This window comes from Scyliorhinus canicula, chromosome 11, assembly GCF_902713615.1.
Source record: "Scyliorhinus canicula chromosome 11, sScyCan1.1, whole genome shotgun sequence".
In the NCBI taxonomy this organism is placed as follows: Eukaryota; Metazoa; Chordata; class Chondrichthyes; order Carcharhiniformes; family Scyliorhinidae; genus Scyliorhinus; species Scyliorhinus canicula.
In genome coordinates this window covers 49310692-49334930 of record NC_052156.1, presented here as the reverse complement: position 1 = coordinate 49334930, position 24239 = coordinate 49310692, and the positions used below count along the sequence as shown (strand labels likewise).

The 24239-nt window shown below is 43.7% G+C and overlaps 1 protein-coding gene across 1 annotated transcript in view; it reads left to right on the top strand.

The window, feature by feature from the left end:
* Nucleotides 1-23099, top strand: part of LOC119973755 (cadherin-related family member 3-like) — a 109683-nt gene extending 86584 nt beyond the window's left edge. The window contains exons 14-19 of the mRNA XM_038812180.1: nt 6206-6441; nt 7443-7648; nt 16278-16297; nt 16395-16426; nt 17588-17636; nt 22530-23099. Of these exons, the coding sequence (XP_038668108.1) occupies nt 6206-6441; nt 7443-7648; nt 16278-16297; nt 16395-16426; nt 17588-17636; nt 22530-22672 (686 nt within the window). The 3' untranslated portion in view covers nt 22673-23099. The remainder of the gene's footprint in view (nt 1-6205; nt 6442-7442; nt 7649-16277; nt 16298-16394; nt 16427-17587; nt 17637-22529) is intronic.
* The last annotated feature ends 1140 nt before the right edge of the window (nt 23100-24239 follow it).

Sequence of the window (24239 nt, the reverse complement as noted above, 5' to 3'; positions counted from 1 at the left end):
CTGCCCAAATTTCAGATTTATTAATTGAATTTAAATTTCAGCTGTCATGGAGGGATTTTAACACCCCCTCACCTCCCCTCCCAATTTTGAGAGCCTGTCCACCATCCTTACCTTTCCAGCAAACTTGCCCTCTGGCCAAATGTGGAAAAATCACAATTGAGTGTTTCCTGCACCACACAGGTTTCTGATGCCCATTTGACCTCATGGTGGGGACCTGACAGGTAGGCCCTGATGGTGGGGTCCTGATGGTAGGGCCCTGACGGTGAGGTGCTGATGGTCAGGTCCAGTTGGTAGGGTATTGATGGTGGGATCCTCTCATTGAGGCCCTGCCGATGGGGCCCTGGTGCTGGGGCCCTGACAGTGGGGTCCTGACAGTGGGGATCCAAAGATGAGGCCCCAACAGAGGTGGCTCAATGGTGGGGCCCCAATGATGGGGACCTGACGTTGAGGCCCTGACGGTGGGGACCTGACAGGTTAGTCCTGACAGTAGGGTCCTGACGTGGGGCCTTGACGGTGAGGCCCTGATGGTGAAGTCCAGCTGGTGGGGTCCTGACCAGCGGCGTGCAGAGGAGGGGGGCCGACGGTGCGCTGGCCCCGGGCAGCCGTTGGATGGGGGCAGCAGCGTGAAGAGAACGGAGCGCGCCTGCGCACCGCGGTCGGCCGGAGCGCGCCTGCGCACCGCGGTCGGCCAGAGCGCGCCTGCGCACCGCGGTCGGCCAGAGCGCGCCTGCGCACCGCGGTCGGCCGGAGCGCACCTGCGCACCGCGGTCGGCCGGAACGCGCCTGCGCACCGCGGTCGGCCGGAGCGCGCCTGCGCACCACAGTCGGATGGTGCTTTGGACTCGGCGGTTGGAGAAGGAGCAGAAAGGGCGCGAATTCTCCAGAATCGACGGCAATGCCACCATGGGTGAGTTTTATTTATTCTTTATCTTTATATTTTGATCTATTTAAAAACTCTTCTCTGCACCCCTCTGTAGCTGTCAACTTACTAAACTGTCGTGCCCAGAATTTGACATTTGGGCCAGGGGCACCCATTTGGGACAGAACCAGTATTTTATAAAGATTCATCATGGCCTCTTAACTTTTGCCCTCTTACCCTTTATACTTAAAGCCCAGGGTCCTATAAATGGGAGATTCTCAGAGACTTGACTGCAAGCTGCAGGAGCTCGGATCTTGAACAGAGCTTTTATATCTGGATTTGGGGATCCTTTATGCACTGGCATAGTGCAAAAACAGGCCCCACATGACCAGGGTTTTGTGAAGAAGAAGGGATCTGGAAATGTGTTGACTGTGAAAATTATATTTGTGGAAATTGGGTGAAGTAGTTTGATGAGACTTGGTGCTAAAGCTTTAGAGAAATGAAGATGGAATTTGATTTGAAGAAGTTCAACGTTTTGAAGGATATTGTGGCTGAAATGAATGTGATACGTGCTGAATGAGCTGACCAAAATGTGTGAGATATGTCTTTGTATCTGCTATGTGTAATTTATCGGTCATATTATTGCAATTTTCCTGTTAATTCATGTTTAATTTACGTTGATTTTGGTGTGATTGCTAATATAAAAGTGAAGTCTTGTATATTGGTCTTAGTTGGGTTGTTTGTAGTTTGTTTCCACAAGGGTCATAACAGTATTTCCATGACGTTGCTGCTCTTATCCTTCTCCATGGGGGTTGCAGAGGAGGGAGGCACAACTTTCGAGACATAACATCTCACCCATTGCTGCAAAGCAAAATGACTGAAGAAGAGAACAATATCCCTAGAATCCCAGCGCTAAGGGGAAATTGACTAACTCTTACAGCGCAATTTAACCTCAGGCAGCCGTCCTATACCTTAGAGATGACCTAGAGGCAGCTTGGGGCCTGTCGTGAAGGTGAGTGAGTGCCTTTAAATTTGCTTACCTTTCACCGGGAGCAGGGTTTGAGGGAATACCAGGTAAGCTCTTTGTTTCTTTTTCTTCTTCTTGTGTTTTTTTTAAATCTAGAGGTGATGTCAGGGAAGGCAGTACAATGCTCCTCCTGCAGAATGTTTGAGGTGAGGGACGCCGTCAGTGTCCCTGCTGATTTCATCTGTGGGAAGTGCACCCAACTCCAGCTCCTCAAAAACCGTGTTAGGGACCTGGAGCTTGAGCTGGATGAACTTCGGATCATTCGGGAGGCAGAGGGGGTCATAGATAGGAGCTTCAGGGAAGTAGTTACACCAAAGACTGGAGATAGATGGGTAACTGTAAGAGGGACTGGGAAGAAGCAGTCAGTGCAGGGACCCCCTGCGGTCGTTCCCCTGAGTAACAAATATACCGTTTTGGATACTTGTGGGGGGGACGACTTACCAGAGGTAAGCCATGGGGTACAGGCCTCTGGCACGGAGTCTGTCCCTGTTGCTCAGAAGGGAAGGGGGGAGAGGAGCAGAGCATTAGTAATTGGGGACTCAATAGTCAGGGGCACAGATAGGAGATTTTGTGGGAGCGAGAGAGACTCACGTTTGGTATGTTGCCTCCCAGGTGCAAGGGTACGTGATGTCTCGGATCGTGTTTTCCGGGTCCTTAAGGGGGAGGGGGAGCAGCCCCAAGTCGTAGTCCACATTGGCACTAACGACATAGGTAGGAAAGGGGACAAGGATGTCAGGCAGGCCTTTAGGGAGCTAGGATGGAAGCTCAGAGCGAGAACAAACAGAGTTGTTATCTCTGGGTTGTTGCCCGTGCCACGTGATAGTGAGATGAGGACTAGGGAGAGAGAGCAATTAAACACGTGGCTACAGGGATGGTGCAGGCGGGAGGGATTCAGATTTCTGGATAACTGGGGCTCTTTCTGGGGAAGGTGGGACCTCTATAGACAGGATGGTCTACATCTGAACCTGAGGGGCACCAATATCCTGGGGGGGAGATTTGTTAGTGCTCTTTGGGGGGGTTTAAACTAATTCAGCAGGGGCATGGGAACCTGGATTGTAGTTTTGGGGTACGGGAGATTGAGAGTATAGAGGTCAGGAGCACAGATTTGACTTCGCAGGAGGGTGCCAGTGTTCAGGTAGGTGGTTTGAAGTGTGTCTACTTCAATGCCAGGAGTATACGAAATAAGGTAGGCGAACTGGCAGCATGGGTTGGTACCTGGGACTTCGATGTTGTGGCCATTTCAGAGACATGGATAGAGCAGGGACAGGAATGGTTGTTGCAGGTTCCGGGGTTTAGGTGTTTTAGTAAGGTCAGAGAAGGGGGCAAAAGAGGGGGAGGTGTGGCGCTGCTTGTCAAGGACAGTATTACAGTGGCGGAAAGGATGCTAGATGGGGACTCTTCTTCCGAGGTAATATGGGCTGAGGTTAGAAACAGGAAAGGAGAGGTCACCCTGTTGGGAGTTTTCTATAGGCCACCTAATAGTTCTAGGGATGTAGAGGAAAGGATGGCGAAGATGATTCTGGAAAAGAGCGAAAGTAACAGGGTAGTTGTTATGGGAGACTTTAACTTTCCAAATATTGACTGGAAAAGATATAGTTCGAGTACATTAGATGGGTCGTTCTTTGTACAATGTGTGCAGGAGGGTTTCCTGACACAATATGCTGACAGGCCAACAAGAGGCGAGGCCACATTGGATTTGGTTTTGGGTAATGAACCAGGCCAGGTGTTAGATCTGGAAGTAGGTGAGCACTTTGGAAACAGTGACCACAATTCGGTGACCTTTACGTTAGTGATGGAAAGGGATAAGTATACCCCGCAGGGCAAGAGTTATAGCTGGGGGAAGGGCAATTATGATGCCATTAGACATGACTTAGGATGTGTAGGTTGGAGAAGTAGGCTGCAAGGGTTGGGCACACTGGATATGTGGAGCTTGTTCAAGGAACAGCTATTGCATGTTCTTGATAAGTACGTACCAGTCAGGCAGGGAGGAAGGGGTCGAGCGAGGGAACCGTAGTGTACCAAATAAGTGGAATCTCTTGTTAAGAGGAAGAAGGAGGCCTATGTGAAGATGAGGCGTGAAGTTTCAGTTGGGGCGCTTGATAGTTACAAGGAAGCGAGGAAGGATCTAAAGAGAGAGCTAAGACGAGCAAGGAGGGGACATGAGAAGTCTTTGGCAGGTAGGATCAAGGAAAACCCAAAAGCTTTCTATAGGAATGTCAGGAATAAAAGAATGACTAGGGTAAGAGTAGGGCCAGTCAAGGACAGTGGTGGGAAGTTGTGTGTGGAGGCTGAGGAGATAAGCGAGATATTAAATGAATACTTTTCGTCAGTATTCACTCAGGAAAAAGATAATATTGTGGAGGAGAATGCTGAGACCCAGGCTATTAGAATAGATGGCATTGAGGTGCATAGGGAAGAAGTGTTGACAATTCTGGACAAGGTGAAAATAGATAAGTCCCCGGGGCCTGATGGGATTTATCCTAGGATTCTCTGGGAAGCCAGGGAAGAGATTGCTGAGCCTTTGGCTTTGATTTTTAGGTCATCATTGGCTACAGTAATAGTGCCAGAGGACTGGAGGATAGCAAATGTGGTCCCTTTGTTCAAGAAGGGGAGTAGAGATAACCCCGGTAACTATAGGCCGGTGAGCCTAACGTCTGTGGTGGGTAAAGTCTTGGAGAGGATTATAAAAGATACAATTTATAATCATCTAGATAGGAATAATATGATTAGGGATAGTCAGCATGGTTTTGTGAAGGGTAGGTCATGCCTCACAAACCTTATCGAGTTCTTTGAGAAGGTGACTGAACAGGTAGACGAGGGTAGAGCAGTTGATGTGGTGTATATGGATTTCAGTAAAGCGTTTGATAAGGTTCCCCACGGTCGGCTATTGCAGAAAATACGGAGGCTGGGGATTGAGGGTGATTTAGAGATGTGGATCAGAAATTGGCTAGTTGAAAGAAGACAGAGAGTGGTAGTTGATGGGAAATGTTCAGAATGGAGTTCAGTTACGAGTGGCGTACCACAAGGATCTGTTCTGGGGCGGTTGCTGTTTGTCATTTTTATAAATGACCTAGAGGAGGGCGCAGAAGGATGGGTGAGTAAATTTGCAGACGACACTAAAGTCGGTGGAGTTGTAGACAGTGCGGAAGGATGTTGCAGGTTACAGAGGGACATAGATAAGCTGCAGAGCTGGGCTGAGAGGTGGCAAATGGAGTTTAATGTGGAGAAGTGTGAGGTGATTCACTTTGGAAAGAATAACAGGAATGCGAAATATTTGGCTAATGGTAAAATTGTTGGTAGTGTGGATGAGCAGAGGGATCTCGGTGTCCATGTACATAGATCCCTGAAAGTTGCCACCCAGGTTGATAGGGTTGTGAAGAAGGCCTATGGTGTGTTGGCCTTTATTGGTAGAGGGATTGAGTTCCGGAGCCATGAGGTCATGTTGCAGTTGTACAAAACTCTAGTACGGCCGCATTTGGAGTATTGCGCACAGTTCTGGTCGCCTCATTATAGGAAGGACGTGGAAGCTTTGGAACGGGTGCAGAGGATATTTACCAGGATGTTGCCTGGTATGGAGGGAAAATCTTATGAGGAAAGGCTGATGGACTTGAGGTTGTTTTCGTTAGAGAGAAGAAGGTTAAGAGGTGACTTAATAGAGGCATACAAAATGATCAGAGGGTTATATAGGGTGGACAGCGAGAACCTTCTCCCGCGGATGGAGGTGGCTAGCACGAGGGGACATAGCCTTAAATTGAGGGGTAATAGATATAGGACAGAGGTCAGAGGTGGGTTTTTTACGCAAAGAGTGGTGAGGCCGTGGAATGCCCTACCTGCAACAGTAGTGAACTCGCCAACTTTGAGGGCATTTAAAAGTTTATTGGATAAGCATATGGATGATAAGGGCATAGTGTAGGTTAGATGGCCTTTAGTTTTTTTCCATGTCGGTGCAACATCGAGGGCCGAAGGGCCTGTACTGCGCTGTATCGTTCTATGTTCTAAAGATAAAGAGGTCAGTGAATAGCTCTAGAACGGGTGCAACTACGTTTTCTATAGGTTTTTTGGTGATATTTAATGAAATATTTACATGGGGCTTTGGGGCATACAATCAAGATTTGCCCCGGGCATCACCAGACCTCTGAACGCCACTGGTCCTGACAGTGACGCCCTGATGATGGGGCCCTGATTGTGGGGTCCTGAAACACATGGGGAGAATCCGGCCCTTAGTTTCTTTTGCTATCGTTCCATTACGACAAAAATTAGAATAATTTGTCAATTGAATTTGCACCATGTAACTTCATTCCAATTAATTTTATTTACAGGGAATGTGAACAATCATTTTGGTTTTGACCCGATCCGTGGATCTTATTCTCCTAAACTAATAATTAAAGCTCCCTTTGATTTTGTGAGAAAAGAAGATGTTCAGCAGCAATATCATCTCATTGTCAACATCATTGATGACAATATTAGGAAGGACAAACCAAGGACAGGAACTGTAGTGATTGACATTACTGTGCTCCAGACAAGAACAACCGCTCCAACTACAACATCCTTTTATGTGAGTGCTTCATGCAATCATGCAACATACTATCAATGAATCTTCAAATTAGGATTACAAACCATTCCAGCAGACATTTAAAACATGACTGAAAGAGATCAATTAGGAACAGTCAGACTTTTATTTAACCTTTGCTACAGCTGGTAAACGCTAGTTTAAATGTGAATTAAAACGTTCTGCGTATAGCTTCCTGAAGAGCAAAAATGCACTGCTCATTGTACTGTGGAGTCATATGGACGAGGAATATCAATTGATTGACGGGGTTTGTGCTGAGTTGGCTAATCTCGGTTAAGAACTACTACTGTTAGTCTCAACCTCTCAGCCACAAAGGGCAAAAATCAGACAGAGATACCAGTCTCCTACCTCAATCCTTTGCTTGCTAGTGATGTTGATGAAGTGCATTGGGTGAAAGTTCTGTCTGCTGCAAGGATGTCTCTTAATCTCGGAAGAGTTTCTAAGATCAGGGTTATTTGAGTAATTTCAGTGGGCTCTCCAGCCACTGCCAAGGAGTCCATTTGAAGACAGGAGCCAGTTAGGGTGGAGCTTATATCGTGGCTGCATGCAAGATGGAATGGGCAGAATCCCTCGTGCAGCATTTTAGAAAGATTGCAACATTTTAAAAAAGCCACCTCTACAATTCAAGGCCCCCACTCCCCCCTCGGCCTCCACCCACCTGAAACCTGACCAGCGAGGCAGCTCCGCATGAGAGCAAGGCAATTTCCCTTCCTCCCTGACCAGCAATAGCTGTGTTGCTGTATTTGGCTCAGGTTTCATGCTGGCACAGACTAGAATGGCCCAGTCGCTGCACTAAATCGGTGCAAAACAAATTTCTGTTCATCCAAGTCAGTTTGACCTAAGTACTGGCCTACACTACTGCTTTGATGCTTCACCTAGGATCTTAATTAAAAACTGCAGAACCTTGCAATTAAAATCAACATTCATCAATTAATTTGATCTCATCCCAATATCAAGGTAATGGATTTTCTGTCTTGTTTAAACAGAAGAGAAAAGGACTAACCATTATTAACACAGCTGTGAATACTTACAATCAAGCTGGCTGGTATGTCCCCTTCATTGTTACACTGCTGGCAATCCTATTGGCTCTCCTCTGTGCCTTGGGTCTGTACATTATTTTGAAATACACTAAATGTATGGAAATCTGTCATAAGGCATGCAGCAGAAAACCGAAACCACCATCACCAAAAAAGTAAGTCCTTTATAATTAAATATTGAAGATATTTTTGATTTGAGATATTGTAAATTAGAAGATTTGTGTTCCTACTAATTTTAGAAAAGGTATGTGGGTAACTAGTGGGGTTAAAGGCCGATGAGTCCGCTGGACCTGATAGGTTTCATCTGCGGATATTAAAGGAAGTAGTTACAGAGATAGTGGATACAACAGTTGTAATCTTCCAAGAATCCTTAAATGCTAGAAAAGTCCCAGAGGGTTATGGGCAGCATGGTGGCACAGTGGTTAGCACTGCTGCCTCACAGGGCTCGGGACCCGGGTTCCATTCCGGCATTGGGTGACTGTGTGGAGTTTGCACATTCTCCCCATGTCTCCGTGGGTTTCCTCCCAGTGCACTAGTTTCCTCCCACAGTCCAAAGATGTGAAGATTAGGTGCATTGGCCATGATATAAATTTCCCCTTAGTGTCCAGGGGTGTGCAGGTTGGGTGGGGTTATGGGGATGGGACAGGGGAGTTAGTCTAGGTGGGGTGCTTTTTCAGAGGGTCGGTGCAGACACAAATGGCTGAATGACCTCCTGTTGCACTATGGGAATTCTCTGATTCTCTGATTGGAAGTCTGTGAATGTAACACCCTTTTTCAATAAGGAAGGGAGACAATAAAAGGTAACAATAGGCCCGTTAGCTTAACACCTGTCATTGGAAAAATGTTAAGTGTCCATTATAAAGGATGTAAGCACTTATAAAGCATTCAGAAATGCATGACATAATCAAGCAAAGCCAGCATAGCTTCATGAAGGTGAAATCATGGCTGACAAATTTATTACAATTCACTTTCTTTATTTGTTGGGCGTCGCTGGCTGTGCCAGCATTTATTGCCCATCCCTTGTTGCTCTTGAGGGGGCAGTTAAGAGTTAACCACATTGCTGTGGATCTGGAGTCACATGTAGGCCAGACCAGTTAAGGACAATAGATTTCCTTTCCTAAAGGACATTAGTGAACCAAATGGGTTTTATAACAATGGTTTCATGATCATCATTAGACTTTTAAATCCAGATTTTTAATGAATTCAAATTTCACCACCTGCAGTGGTAGAATTTGAAACTGAGTCCCCAGAGCATTACTCTGGGTCTCTGGTTTACTAGCCCAGTGACAATACCACCAAGTCACCACCTCCCCCAGGTGGTAACAAGCAGGATAGATATAGGGGAACTAATAGATGTAATATACTTGGATTTCCAATAGGCATTTGATACGGTACCACACAAAAAGCTACTCTATAAGATAAGAGCCCATGTTGTTTGGTGGTGTGATATTATCAGGGATAGAGGATTAACTGCCGAATAGAAGACAGAGAGTTACGATAAGAGGGGCATTTTCAGGATGGCGCCCTGTAACTCGTGGAGTGCCACATGGATCAGCGCTGCAACCACAATTATTTACAATATATATTAATGACTTAGATGAGGGAAGTGGATGTAGAATTGCCAAGTCTGCAGATGATGCAAAAATAAACGTGAATACAAGTGGTGAGGATGACATATAATAATCTACAGAGGGACATAGACAGGTTAAGTGAATGGGCGAAAACTTGGCAGATTGAATATAATGCAGGAAAGTGTGAAGTTATCCACTTTGGTAGGAAGAATAAAGGAGCTAAATGTTATTTAAATGGAGAAAGACTGCAGAAAGCTGCAGCACAGAGGGAATTGGGGGTCTTCATGCATAAACCACAATGAGCTACCTGCAAGTTCAGCAGGTAATAGGGAAGACAAATGCAATGTTGGCCTTTATTTCAAAGTGAATGGAGTATAAAAATCAGAAAGTTTTGCTAAAACTATACAAGGAAGTAGTTAGACCACACCTAGAATATTGTGAACAGTTTTGGTCCCCTTATCTAAAGAAATATATACTCGCATTGGAGGCAGTTCAGAGAAGGTTCACTAGGCTGATTGCAGGTGTAGGGATTTTCTTATGCGAAGATGTTAAGTAGGTTGAACCTGTACTCATTGGAATTTAGAAGAAAGAGAAACAACCTTATTGAGAGATATAGGATTCTCAGGGAGCTTAACAGGGTAGATGCTGAGAGGTTGTGTCCCTTTGTGGGAGAGTCTTGGACCAGAGGACGAGTAAGGGCTCGTCCATTTAAGGCAGAGATGAGGAGGAATCGTATCTCAGTGGATAGTGATTCTGGGGAATCCTTTATCGCAGAGGGCTACAGAGGCTGCATTGTTAAGCAAATTCAGTTTTAAGCTGAGATAGACAGATTTTTGATCAGTAAGAGAATCAAGGATTATGGGGATAAAGCAGGAATGTGGAGCTGATGATTATCATATCAGGTCAATCGTGATTTCACTGAATGTGGAGTAGACTCAATGTGCCAATGGCCCACTCTGACTCCTCCATTCTATGGTCTTCTTTAGAAATTTGTTTAATTTGGAATTAGTCAATGGGGCCAGTATCGGGAAGGGTGATTAACCAACATCTTTCTGCCTGCTCGTTTGAATGATTTCTGCATCCAGCCAGCACTTACCATGCTGTTCATTGGCTGGATTCACAGCAGAGGGCCATTACAGTGGCCAGCACCACTTAAAGTGAGTCCCCATGTAGAGGAGAAGTAGGTGCATTGTGATCGTAGAAACTGCTGCAAGTCATTTTCAAACACTGCACTGGAGGTCCTACTGCAGGAGGAGGAAGGAGGAGGGATGTCCTGTATCTGTAGAGGCCAGGAGGCCCTCCAGACTCACAAGAAAATGGCAGTGAGAGCAGATAGCCATGGACGTTATTGCCAGGAAGCAGATCTTAAGAACCTAGATGGAGTACTGCAAGAGCTTCAGTGAATTACATGTGTGGTCATGGCCAGTGAATGCATCTTCAAAAATCATATCATAGCAGCTGATCCACTAGCCTTGGCAACTGCTTGAACGACCAAACCTCCATTTCCCATCTACCAACAGTCTCTGTCCGCTGTCTTCTCTCAACAAGTCATTCTCTTACCCCTGCCTCTCTGCTTGTGCCCTTAATGTTGCCTGTCAGCCAACAAGCCCTGACTGCTACCGCTCATGCCAAGACGCTGCAGTCCGAAGCTGAACCTTTTAGGCCCAGAGCTGCCCTTTGTCTTCCTCCACGGTTATCTGCAGCCTCTCTCACTGAAATTTCACAGCCTTCCAACAGCCATGTAGCAGCCACAGGGGTAGTACCATGTTGGAGGACTGAGAGTTTTGAAGGCACTCACAAGACAGACATTAAAGGATTAGCTGACATTTGGATGAATATGGCATGATTTAATTTATAAATTTGGTTTGGAATGTTGATTTGATGGTGGTTTTTACTTTTGCATTATGGCCAAGTGAACATTGCAATGATCAACAACAGAGGGAGGGTGAGGTGTGGGAGTGTTGTTCAGTGGAGAATTGGGGTTGAGGTTATTGTAACACACATGGATACGTTCTTCATTAACATCCGAGCTGGAAAGCAGCTCTCTAGTTTGCTTCCTCCCTCCCTCTTCCTCCTCCTCCTTTTCCTCATGGTCCTCACTGCTCACCATATAGCTGGTGATAAGGGCTGTCCTTCACCAAACTGAGGTTGAGCAGCCTGCAGCAGATCAGGTGCCAAATACCTCACTGCTCCTGCACAGCTGTCAAAGCAGCAGAAAGGTTTTTTTAAATATAAGTTTAGAGTACACAATTCGTTTTTTTCCAATTAAGGGGCAATTTAATGTGGCCAATCCACCTGCCCTGCACATCTTTGGGCTGTGAGACCTGCACAGACATGGGGAGAATGTGCAAACTGCACACAGACAGTGACCCAGGACTGGGATTGCATGCCCCACCGTGCCGCCCCTCCAAGCAGCAAAAACATAATACTGTGGATGACTGAAATCTGAAATAACAACAGAAAATACTGGAAAATCGCAGCAGATCTGACAGCATCTGTGCAGAGTGAAGGGAGCTCACGTTTCGAGCCTGGATGACTCTTTTTCAAAGCAGTTAGGCATATGATATACTTGCTTTATTAGCCAAGGCATAGAGATTAAGAGTAAGGAAGTTATACTTAAACTGTATAAAACTTTGATTAGGCCACAGTTAAGTATTGTGTGCAGTTCTGGAATCCACATTATAGGAGGGATGTGATAGCACTGGAAAAGTTGCAGAGGAGATTTACCAGGGTGTTGCCTGGGCTGGAGAGTTTTAGTTATGAAGAGAAATGAGATAGTCTTGGATTGTTTTCCTTGGAGCAGAGGAGACTAATGGGGGGGGGGGGGGGGGGGGACAAGTTTGAGATGTATAAAATTATGGGCTGCATAGATAGAATAGACAGGAAGAAACTTTTCCTCATGGTGGAGGGACCAAGGGAACAGAGGTTTAAGGTAAGGGGCAGGAGATGTAGAGGGGATGTGAGGAAAAACCTTTTTACCCAGAGGGTAGTGTGAGTTTGGAACTCACTGCCTGAAAGGGTGGTGGAGGCAGAGACCCTCATAACATTTAAGAAGTATTTAGATATGCACTTGCAATCTCATGGCATACAAGGCTATGGGCCAAGTGCTGGGAAATGGGATTAGAATAGTTAGGTGATTGTTTTTGACTGGCACAGACTCGATGGGCCAAAGGACCATTTTTGTGCTGTATGACTCTATGGCTTCATAACTTAGTGAAGCACAGACATCACACACATTGTAGCTTAGCAAGCTGCAGGTAGGAGAACTGTTCCATGAACAATCCAAGAGAATATACTTTCCTCTTCCTCCCCTGCTTTCTGTTTTTCTTTTGTGGGACATCGACATTGCTGGCTCAGCCAGCAATTATTTCCCATACCTAATTGCCCTTGAGTAGCTGGTGGTGAGCCACCTTCTTGAATCGCTGCAGTCCATGGGGCATAGGTACACCCACAGTGCTGTAAGGGATGGAGTTCTCGGATTTGACCCATTGCCAGTGAAGGAACGATGATATGGTTTCAAGCCAGGTTGGTGAGTGACTTGGAAGGGAACTTGGAGACGGTGGTGTCCCCTTGCATCTGCTGATATGTCCTTCTAGATGGTAGAGTTCACAGATTTGGAAGGTCCGTTCGAAGGAACCTTGGTGAGTTGTTTCACTACTATGCAGTAGACACTACTGCTGCAGTGTATCAGTGGTAGATGGCGTAAAAGTGCAAATTTATATATGGGGTGCCAATCAAGCAAGCTACTTTGTTCTGGATGCATCAAACTTATTGAGTGCAGTTGGAGCTGCAGTACAGTATTCCATCAGTCTTGATTTTTTCTTGTAGATGGTGGACAGGCTTTGGGGAATCAGAAGGTGAGTTACTCACTGCAGAATTCCCAACTCCTGACCTGCTCTTGTAGTCACAGTATTTATATGGCTAGTCCAGTTCAGTTTCTGGTCGATGATAATCCCCAGCATGTTGTTAGTGTGGAATTCAGCAATGGTAATGCCATTAAATGTCATGATGGTTAGATTCTCTCTTTTTGGAGATGGTCATTGCCAGGCATTTGTGTGGCACAAATGTCACTTGCCACTTATCAGCTCAGGCCTGAATATTGTCCAGGTCTTGCTGCATTTGCACATGGACTATTTCAGTATCTGAGGAGTCGCAAATGCTGCTGAACATTGTGCAGTCATCAGCCAACAACCTCAATTCTGATCATATGATGGAAGCAAGTTAATTGCTGAAGCAGCTGAAGATGGTTTCATCTATAAAGGAACTCCTGCAGCGACATCCTGGGATTAAGATGATTGACCTTCGAATAACTGCAACCATCTTCCTTCGTGTTAGGTATGACTTTGATTATAGGAGAGCTTTTGCCCACACCCAATTAATTTCAATGTTGCCAGGGCTCCTTGATGCCACACTCGGTCAAATGCTGCCTTAATGTCAAGGGCAGCCACTCTGAACTCTGGAAATTAGCTATTTGGACCACAGCTCTAACAAGATCAGTTGCTGAGTGACCCTGGCAGAGCTCAAACATCAGCGAGCAGGTATTATGGCAGTCCTACTACTCTGTAGCACTGTCAACCAGACTTTTCAGCTATCCTGCTCTCTGTGCCATTTACTCATCTTATGTCATGTTGTATTCCAAAGGGAATGGCAATTAATACACCCATGTCTGACAGCAACTGATATGAAAGCCTTGAAGTTTGCAAAAGCCTTTCAGCACCTGTCACACTATTCCCTGTAGACTTGTGCAATTTGAAACAACTTTAGAATGTTTAGAAGTCCCAAAGCAACATCATGAGGCTAAAAAAAAGTGTTGAGTCCAGTCTAGTGTTGCACTCTATGGATGTGGGAGTTGAACTCTGAGAAAGGGGATGAGAGGAGTGGAACTGCTTTTAAAATATCGGTATGGCAGAGGATGCTCAGAATCAGCTGGATGGACAGAAGGACAATTGAGTGGGTTAGATCGAGAGTAAAAATTCAGAAATCAAAAGGGTGGATAAGTAAAGTTAGGGAGAGAAAGATAACCAAGTACAGACATAGGAAACAGCGACCCAACACCCCTGCCCTGGCAACAACTGAAGGAGGAATTGAGGGTAAAAACTGAAGAGAAAGGCAAAATATCAATGGGTGGATAACAATGAGACGTAGACTGAGGGAGGTTTGAAGAAAACCGGAGAAGAAGCAAGACAATGTAATTGGCCCCAGTAATGGTAACAACAAATTAACCCCCTTCCCCTCCCCATAACCTTTTGTTCCCTGATCGACCAAAAATCTACCCAACTCAACCTTGAATATATTCAATGACCCAGCCTTCACTATTCTCTGGGGAAGAGAATTCCACAGACTAAGGGCCCTCTGAGAGAGAAAGAAAAAATCGTTACCTCAGTCTTAAATGGGAGACCTTGGTCTGAATCCTCCCATCCCCAGCCGCGTGCCTCTCAGCAGCGCGCAATTCACTGGCGACGGGATTCTACACTTCCACCGCTCATCAATGGGATTCCCCATTGAAGCCAACCCACACCATCGGGAAACCCACAGGTGGGGGTGCACTGCTGGCGTGAAAGGTGATTTACAACGACCGGAGAATTTCAGATCTTGGTTTAAACAATGTCCCATGGTTCTAGACTCCCACACAAGGGAAACACCTTCCCTGCATTCACCCTGTCAAGCCCCCTCAGCATCTTTAGATTTTCTAATTTTTCTAAACTCCAATGGGAATAGGCCCAACCTCAACCTTCTCAAACGGTTCTCGTAAGTTTACTCCTTCATCCCAGGAATCAGTTGAGTGAACCTTTTCTGACCTGCTTCCAATGCAATGATATCCTTTCTCGAGTAAGAAGACCAAACTGTACACGATGCTCCAGATGTGAGCTGTGAAGAAGGCCTATGGTGTGCTAGTGTTCATTAGCAGAGGGATTAAATTTAAGAGCCATGAGGTGATGATGCAGCTGTACAAAACCTTGATAAGGCCACATTTGGAGTACTGTGTGAAGTTCTGGTCGCCTCATCTTCGGGAGGATGTGGAAGCTTTGGAAAAGGTGCAAAGGAGATTTACCAGGATGTTGCCTGGAATGGAGAGTAGGTCTTACGAGGAAATGTTGAGGGTGCTTGGCCTTTTCTGATTAGAACAGAGAAGGATGAGGGGTGACTTGATGGAGGTTTATAAGATGATCAGGGGAACAGATAGAGTAGACAGTCAAAGACTTTTTCCCCGGGTGGAACAAACCATTACAAGGGGACATAAATTTAAGGTGAATGGTGGAAGATATAGGGGGGATGTCAGAGGTAGGTTCTTTACCCAGAGAGTAGTGGGGGCATGGAATGCACTGCCTGTGGAAGTAGTTGAGTCAGAAACATTAGGGACCTTCAAGCGGCTATTGGATAGGTACATGGATTAGGGTAAAATGATGGGGTGTAGATTAATTTGTTCTTAATCTCGGACAAAAGTTCAGTACAACATCATGGGCCGAAGGGCCTGTTCTGTGCTGTATTTTTCTATGTTTTCTATGTTTTTCTACGTGGGCTGGAATTTACCAGCTCCCTGCTGCGGGTTTCCTGTGGCAAGCCATTGAAATCTCCATTCACACCGGTGGGACTAGAAAATACCACTGGTGTGAATGGCTTACAAATTCAGGCCATGGCCTCCCGTTATGTACAATTAAAAAAAGAATCCTTCTTAGTGTCACAAGTTGGATTACATTAACTCTGCAATGAAGTCATTGTGAAAATCCCCTCGTCATTCCAGAGCCCCTAGACATACGCCTGTTCGGGTACACTCAGGGAGAATTCAGAATGTCCAATTCACCTAACAAATGTGTCTTTCGGGACTTTGTGGGAGGAAACCGGAGCACCCGGAGGAAACCCACGCAGACACGGGAAGTATGTGCAGACTCCGCACAGAGAGTGACCCAAGCCGGGAACCATACCTGGGACCCTGGTACAGCACAAAATCCCTACTTTCATATTACAATAAATGGCAACATGCTATTTTCCTTCCTAACCAATTGTTGCCCCTGCTTACTAACATTTGTGGTTCATATACCAGGACACCCAGACCCCTCTGTACTCTAGAGTTCTGCAATCTTTCTCCATTCAAATGATACACTGCTCTTCTATTCTTTCTGCTGGAGATGTATAAAAAACAAGAATAAAGAAGTGTATTGTTTTGTGATATTTCCCTTATCATTAACTTTTTGTTGTCTTGCTACTCGTGTAGGGTGAAGATTTACTTACCAGGTAGGTTTGATTAAAGTAAACCTCAAAATCACAATACCAAACTAAACCTAATTTGTAATGTATCTTTTTGATAAACTTGTTTTCTTTTTCAAAACAGAACCTAAGAAAGAAAAGTTAGAAGTTGTGACGGTAAGCATGAATATTTCCAGCTGAGGAATTTTTTTTTAACAATGGGTTGATTTTACAAAATTGTGTGGCTGGCATGACTTCTGCTCCATGGTGAATCCATTTCCAGGAACTGCAGAAATACTTCTCCCAAATTTCCCTCTATTGTACATGATGATGCCTGGTAAACCTTCATGACAGGCAAGGGACCTCGCTGGGAGTGTGAATTCAGAAACTAAGCCCTAATAGATGGCAGATATTGTAGTGAAATATCCTGGAACATACTAAATCACAAAAAAAAGGTTATCTGATGCAAAGCTCAAAATGGGAATGCAGAGTTACTCCTCTCGGTCCTTTCACCTCAGGAAACTGGATTTGAGTCCAGCAAACCTCCTCTCACTACTTGTGAAATTTCTCTTCGAAACTACGAATCAGTCAGCAATCTTCCTCAGAAAGAGCACAAGGGAAAAATGGGGAGGAGTCGGGGGGTGTGTGGGGGTTGTGCGAATGTTACATTGGTGCAGTGGATAACATCCTGAGGTTGTGGCATACTATTAGCACAGATTAGAGGGAACTTTATTTAGAGTCTAATATTATTATATAACCAATCACATCTGCTGTTAATGTTAAAGTGCAAAAATACAAAGTTTGCAGTTGAATAAATTTGTGGTGTAGGAGATTAAATATTTGGTGAAGGGTGATCTTTTCCAGTGATCAAAACACTCCCAACAGCCATCGTGGTGCGGTTGAACTGGAATTTATTCCCGTCAGGCTGCATACTTGACACTGATGCAGCAGTTGAATCTTTCACATTGCACAATACCAAATTATTTCTCAGCAATTAGCAATGGGTGTTGACAGGAAGACTACCTGGCAGAGTTGGCTTCACAGTGCTAAAATGCGGAAATGACTTTTTAAACTACTGCCTTTGCATTCCTAATGTAGAAAAGAGATCGTTATCTTGTCAACGCTGTTCTAACATTAGAAATTTCTACAGCAGCTGGAAGCTGGTGATCACCACTCTGCATATTTTTAAACAGCACATGTGGAACTCTGATTTATATTTTTATTACAAAGATTGAATGGGACTGCATAATAAAAGCTTATACAAGCAAGTAAATATTGCCAATATTTTAATCTGATTAAATGCAATTGGACTTACATGTCATTGGCCTTTCTCCACAGGAGGTAACTAAATATGATACTGTTTTCAATGGACAAGCAGTCGATCCAGGTAATGCATGATGACATATTTCCCAATAGAGAGAGACATGTGTGCTTCTTTATTTACACAGGTAATCGTAAGTTAAAAGGTCTGGAGAACAGTGGTCTGGTAGCTACAGCCTCACTGTTATATTCACAAAATCCAAATTTGAACTTTCCAACATCTCCAAGAGTGATTTCTGAGGAAAAGGAGGAAAACTGCCTTTCGATATGGTTCCTACCCACATTACCTGAAGTGTGCTTTGTGGCAGTGCCAGTAACAATTTCAGTGCACATATCTGCAGACTGTCTTTCACTCTTGCACTGATGAGGAAATAATAGGTATGGGGCTGGGAAAGATAATAATTGGAGAGGAGAGACCTTCAATGGTCTGGACAACTAAGAGTTACAATTTAACATATCTCCTAAAGTGGCACCCTATTAACATGATTCCCAATCTATTCTGTAAACGGGACCTCCAGGAAATATTGACACATTCCCAGGTATGCCTGCAAATGTTGACATACTCTCAAGGATTCCTAGCTCAACTAGAAAACATTGTCAGCTATCCAAAACAAAAGGGTGAAATAATTTCAGAAAATTAAATGTTCAGAGCTGAAGTAACAAGTTAATATATCATTAAGGTCAAACTATCACACACATTTTCGATCTTAATCACCACTCCCATTTTCTCTTGGACCTCCTCTATTAAGGATGGCGGTTGGCATTCAGAAGTGTCAGACCAACTGAGTTGTGAGCTGACAATAAACAGCCAGATCTATTCTGGTAGTTGGCTCCATATAAATATGACCTGACTATCAATATATCCCAAGGCTTCCAATGCTCTTGGGCACTCTCATTGCTCCATTTACTCGATGTATACCTATCATTGTGACTGTGCTACTGGACTAGTAATCCAGGCGCCTGGACTAATGATCCTAAGACATAAATACAGATCCCACCATAGCAGCTGGGGAGTTTGAAAATTCAGTGAATTAAATGAAAACAGAAGTTACAAAAAACGAATATCAAAAAAGAAACAACCAAACTACTGGATTATTGTAAAAGCCCAGCTGGTCCATTGATGTCATTCAGGAATAAAATCTGCTCTCCTTATCTGTCTGACCTTTATGTGACTCCAGAACCATGGCTATGTGGTTGACTTTTAACTGTCCTCTTGTCAAAGTCAATATTTTTCCCGCTTCTGGACTGTGATAGAAAGATTCAACAACACTCGTTAAGAAAACAAAACAAAGCTTTATTTGCGAATTACAACTGCATGCAGAAATGGCTGAAACTTGGAATCGGAAAGCAGTCAAATACAAACTACTGGGTCCTTCCCAAATCTGCACTGTTACAGAGAAAAAGGACAATATTTATACATTATATGAATCAAGATTACGTGAATACAGCTTGGTCAGGAATTCAATCAGAAGTAAAAACATAAGCAATATCATAAAACTGGCGTCACCTTGCTGACCTTTCAGGACTCGGGGTCTAATATCATTATCTTGTCTTTTGATCGTATGTTTAAGAAACAGAGCAGACTTGTTTAAGTATCGTAAGAGACTAGTTCTGGCCTATCTTGTCGTATTTACACTGCTTTGGGTTATGACGAGTTAGTTTTATCAGAGTTTACAGAGTCAGGCAGCTTTTGAAACAACTTGACCTTTTCTGATCTTATTCATGCTTTAGGTCATGTGAAGTCAGTTTTTATTTTATTGTACTCAGTAATTGACCTGTTTTCCCATCATGCCATTATTTACTTCGTACGACATCACACTCTGAAATGGACTAGCTGTATCCAAGATTAGCACTGCTGCCTCACAGCAGCAGGGACCCGGGTTCGATTTGATATTAGGTGACAGTCTGTGTGGAATTTGCACATTCTCCCCGTGTCTATGTGGGTTCCCTCCGGGTCCTCTGGTTTTCTCCCACAGTCCAAAGATATGCAGCTTAAGTGGATTGGTCATGTTAAAATTGCCCCTTAGTGTCCAAAGCTCAGGTGGAGTTACGGGGTTGTGGGACAGTGGGGCTAGTTGGGGTGCTCTTTCAGAGGGTTGGTGCAGGCTCGAAAGGGCCAAATGGCCTCCTTCTGCACTGTAGGGATTCTATGACTCTAAGAAGGTTGCTCACCACCACCTCCTTCAGGGCAATTAAGGACGGACAATCAATGCTGACATTTCCAACAATACCCACATCCTGTGAATTAATCAATAATAGACAAGCCAAAATCAGAGTCGATAATTGAACAGTAATTCCTCAGGATTAAGCGCTTTGGCACGTCCGAAGGATGTTAAAAGCTCAGTATAAATGCAAATTTTATTTGACCTTGATACAGCAACATGCCAGAACTATGCCTGACACAGCCTGAAATTTCAAATTGCAGTATGGTGACCTGGAATGTGTAGGCAAGAAGGATGCTAGGGTTTCTGCCATTTCTTTCCATGTTGCACAGATGATGCTGAACCTTGTTTCGAGCAAGGCGCTTATGCACTGTGGATGGGGCTTAATATGAGGTGTCAAACTTAGGCAGCTTTAGCTTTGTAATCATCCAAGGATATGACCATTTTGTATAAATCTGCTTCCCATCATTTTGGATATTTTACTTGACCGGAGACATCCTGCCTACTGGCTGTACATTCAGCTTCAAATATGATCACCATCCTGAAATGAAATGAAATGAAAATCACTTATTGTCACGAGTAGGCTTCAATGAAGTTACTGTGAAAAGCCCCTAGTCGCCACATTCCGGCACCTGTCCGGGGAGGCTGGTACGGGAATCAAACCGTGCTGCTGGCCTGCTTGGTCTGCTTTAAAAGCCAGCAATTTAGCCTGGTGAGCTAAACCAGCCTCTAGCACCACTTGCAGCAAAATATTCAAACTATCATCAGCAATGGGGTAGTTTGGCTCATGTTCCTTTTCCATCCTTTTAAATGTTGCTAAAAGAAGCAACTATGTTTAAATGTAGCATCCCTTTAAGAATAACCACTCTCATGATTCTCCACACCCTTCCAATCATTATCGCCTATGGGGAAAATGTAGCAATCAGATTCGAATGACTGTTATAAAGCGATGCAATTTAACCCAGCTAGATCAATTACAAGAGCACAGCAATTGTGGTTCCATTTCTCCTGTGATTACTGAATTGGGCTTCATTTTCTTTGGTAGACTCAAATTTTAACGTTTTCCCCATTCCCAATGCTGTTATGATCTCAGTTGGTGTAGTAACTGGAAGATCCCAAAATAGAATCCGAGTTCAAAAGATCGTAACTTTTACTTCTGTTTTAATAAAACGTAGAGGAACAGAGTCACAGGGCACCAATTAGTTTGAACAACAAGAAAAAAAATCATTTATTAAACATTGAAACATTGGATTATTATACAATACTCCTTTACTTCCCCCAATGCTTAACAACTACAGACAGGTTTTAATATTAACACGGATTACAAAGTACATCTGAAGTTACAATGGTCTAATTAAACCAAGTCCCTCTTAAGCACACAAGATGACTGTGGTATGACACACTCCTCTCTGAACCCAAGTGAATATCTATCGATTTCTCCTCAAAATCTCCCCAGATGATTCTTATGCCATGAGCCACCTTCTCTCACTGAACACCAGCTTCAACATAAGTGACTTTAATTTCCACTTTCAAAATCACACTTTCAGATCTTCTTATAAATTATGCAATTATAAATATTGCTGCTCCAACAAGGTTTTGCTTTCAGGTTTTACACCTCGCCCTTCAGGTTTCCTTTGCCAGGAAGGCTTTTACACAAACTCAGTGATCCAGCCATACATTTCCACATTTATTCAAATAATAATAATCTTTATTGTCACAAGTAGGCTTACATTGCAATAGAGTTACTGGGTACAGCCCCTAGTCACCACACTCCGGCGCCTGTTCAGGTACACAGAGAGAGAATTCAGAATGTCCAAATTACCTAACAGCACATCTTTCGGAACTAGTGGGAGGAAACCACAGCACCCAGAGGAAACCCACGCAGACACGGGGAGAGCATGCAAACTCCGCACAGACAGTATCCCAAGCTGGGAATCAAACCTGGGACCCTGCCACTGTGATGCCACAGTGCTAACCACTGTGCTACCGTGCTGCCCTTGATGCCTCCTAAACTGTATGTCTCATAATGATATCTCCTAAACTGTAATAATTTCTCACAAACCTCAGTTCAACTGAAGATAGTTTTATCATCTCTCATGATCCAATGCCTTTTCAACTCTCTATGACATTACTGAACAGTACTCTGTTCTGGTTCCCAGTTTCCTCGATTCCGTTAACTCCAGACTTCTTGGAAACTTCTCTTCATTTCTCTAACTTCCTTAACAAACTGAACTTTAGATTTTGAGCATTTGTTTTCTTAACCATTACTCCAGAGTATGGATTTTCTTCAAGCAAGACTGAGAGAGATTTTCCCTCTTTAGCTTTCTAAAACCAACTGCTTCCAGCAGTGCTGTGATAGCTGTCTTCTCTCTCACTAAATATTTCCAATTACAACAAATTAGCTGAGCTAAAACTTAAAAGCTTCTCTACCTTACAAGGCCCAGTTGCTAAGAAACCACTGCTGGTATATTTACCTTTCACGCCATAGCCCTCTCTGAGCACAATCAAATCTCAGTTGGAATTTAAACCAACCCACACACATTCAAACACCATTGTCCAGCATGACTCGGAGTAGAGGTTTTACCCTTCCAGGCACGTTAAATTAAACCCACTTAAAACTATACCTCAACTCTCATGTTTACCAATACAAATATAAATTCCTTAAAGCTATCTTTGTTTTCCAAACAATGTGCAATTCACAGAACTACTGAGTATTAATTCAGGTTTTATTTTCTATTCCTACTATTATATCTGAATAATGATGTCCCCATTGAAAATAATAAATGTGTTTAATTCAGTTACAGGGAGGTTGTATGAATACAACAGTGCAACAGGAGCAAGGAAGTGGAAGGAAGCTAAAGAGTCAAGTGTGAACAATGTACCCAGAACAGCCCAGTCCGAGAAAATGCTGGCACCAGAAAAAAAGGAAAATGCTAAATAGATATACGCCCTCTTTTAATCAATAATTTGCTCATTTGTACAATCTGCACAATTCTGTTGAACAATTTACAATTTTAATTAATAAGTACATATAGCATTTTGTTCAGTGATATAGTTTCAATTATAAAACAGAAACGGATTTTGAAATGTGATTAATATTGCTGATTTGAGTGTGATTTCTTTTCAGCCATTGAATGCATGGAATGCATAAAACGATAATCTTCAGCCCACAAATATATTTTATTATTATACTCTAGGTACATTAGATCTTTGCAGGGATGTAAAAGACCTCTTTGCAATCAATCACAACTTAATATTTAAAATGTTTTAAGGAGCAATGAATATAATGAAAGTTTAATGAATAATAAAAACAATTTCCTTGTCATTATCACGATGTAACTAACTTATTGGCCCATTTGTTAAGCCTGTGCTTTTGTTGGATCAACTGTTAACCATGTGGGTTGTTTTCCTTTTTGCAAGTGATCACAGTAGAGATTTTGTTTAAATATGTTGATTGTATTGGTGCCTTTGGAGTTAATTATCTCAAATACCCCGAAAATCAATTCTATTAGACTGCTTTATTCCCAAATGATGTTCTGTTCTGGAGATATTCATGAATCGCCGGGAGGAAAGCACAAATAAACACATTACACAGGGCCAATTCTCAGCAGAGGGAAACAATCACATCTGGATCACATTTCGGATAGAAGCCGCAATGTGTCCTGCACATTGTCCAGTCTGAAATGGGAGCCATGGTGCTGCAGTCAGTACACCATAAGACAGAGGAGCAGAAGTAGCCTATTCGGCCGATCAAGTCTACTTTGCCATTCAATCAGATCACAACTGATCTGATATGAAAATTCTCAGCTCCATTTTATGCAGTGTAAAAGCATTATGCAACACCCGCCTGACCCAGATACTGGAATGGTCATGCTTTCAATATCATCGCAGCCATCAACCAAATCCTTTATGATTGACCTTCTGTGTATTTCCAGCATCTTTTATGACATTTTAGATTTCCAGTATTTGCCATTTTCTTTTTATTTTACAACATGGAGGACTTGTGCTGCATCTGAAACTTCAGTTACCAATGTGGGACTGGTATTAAATCTGTTTGTGAATAATGGGAGAGCACCTACATATTGTTTCAGTGTAATTCAGCAGGAAAATCTACCCTTTTTGCCAGCAATATGGGGCAAAGATTTTCCTGCTGGTTTTTCACCCAAATCACCCCCCCCCCCCCCCCCCCCCCCCCCCCCGGCCGGACCCCACCAATTCCATTGTGCTTTTTGGCACTGCCTGCAATCCACTTACCAAGTGTTAAGTGACCTCATTTGTAAAATTATAATGAGGGACTTGAGCTTTGTCCTTTTGAATCTGAAAATCTCCCAGGCGGGTTAGACTGTGCAATTTTAGTTACAACTGAGATGTGTACAGGTGAGGACTTTGGGAGCCTGTTTTTTAAAAAAATACCTTCATGGGAGCTGGGCATCACTGGATAGGGAAGCATTTGTTGCCCATTCCAAATTGCCCTTGGGAAGGTGGTGGTGGACCAAGTTCTTAAACCA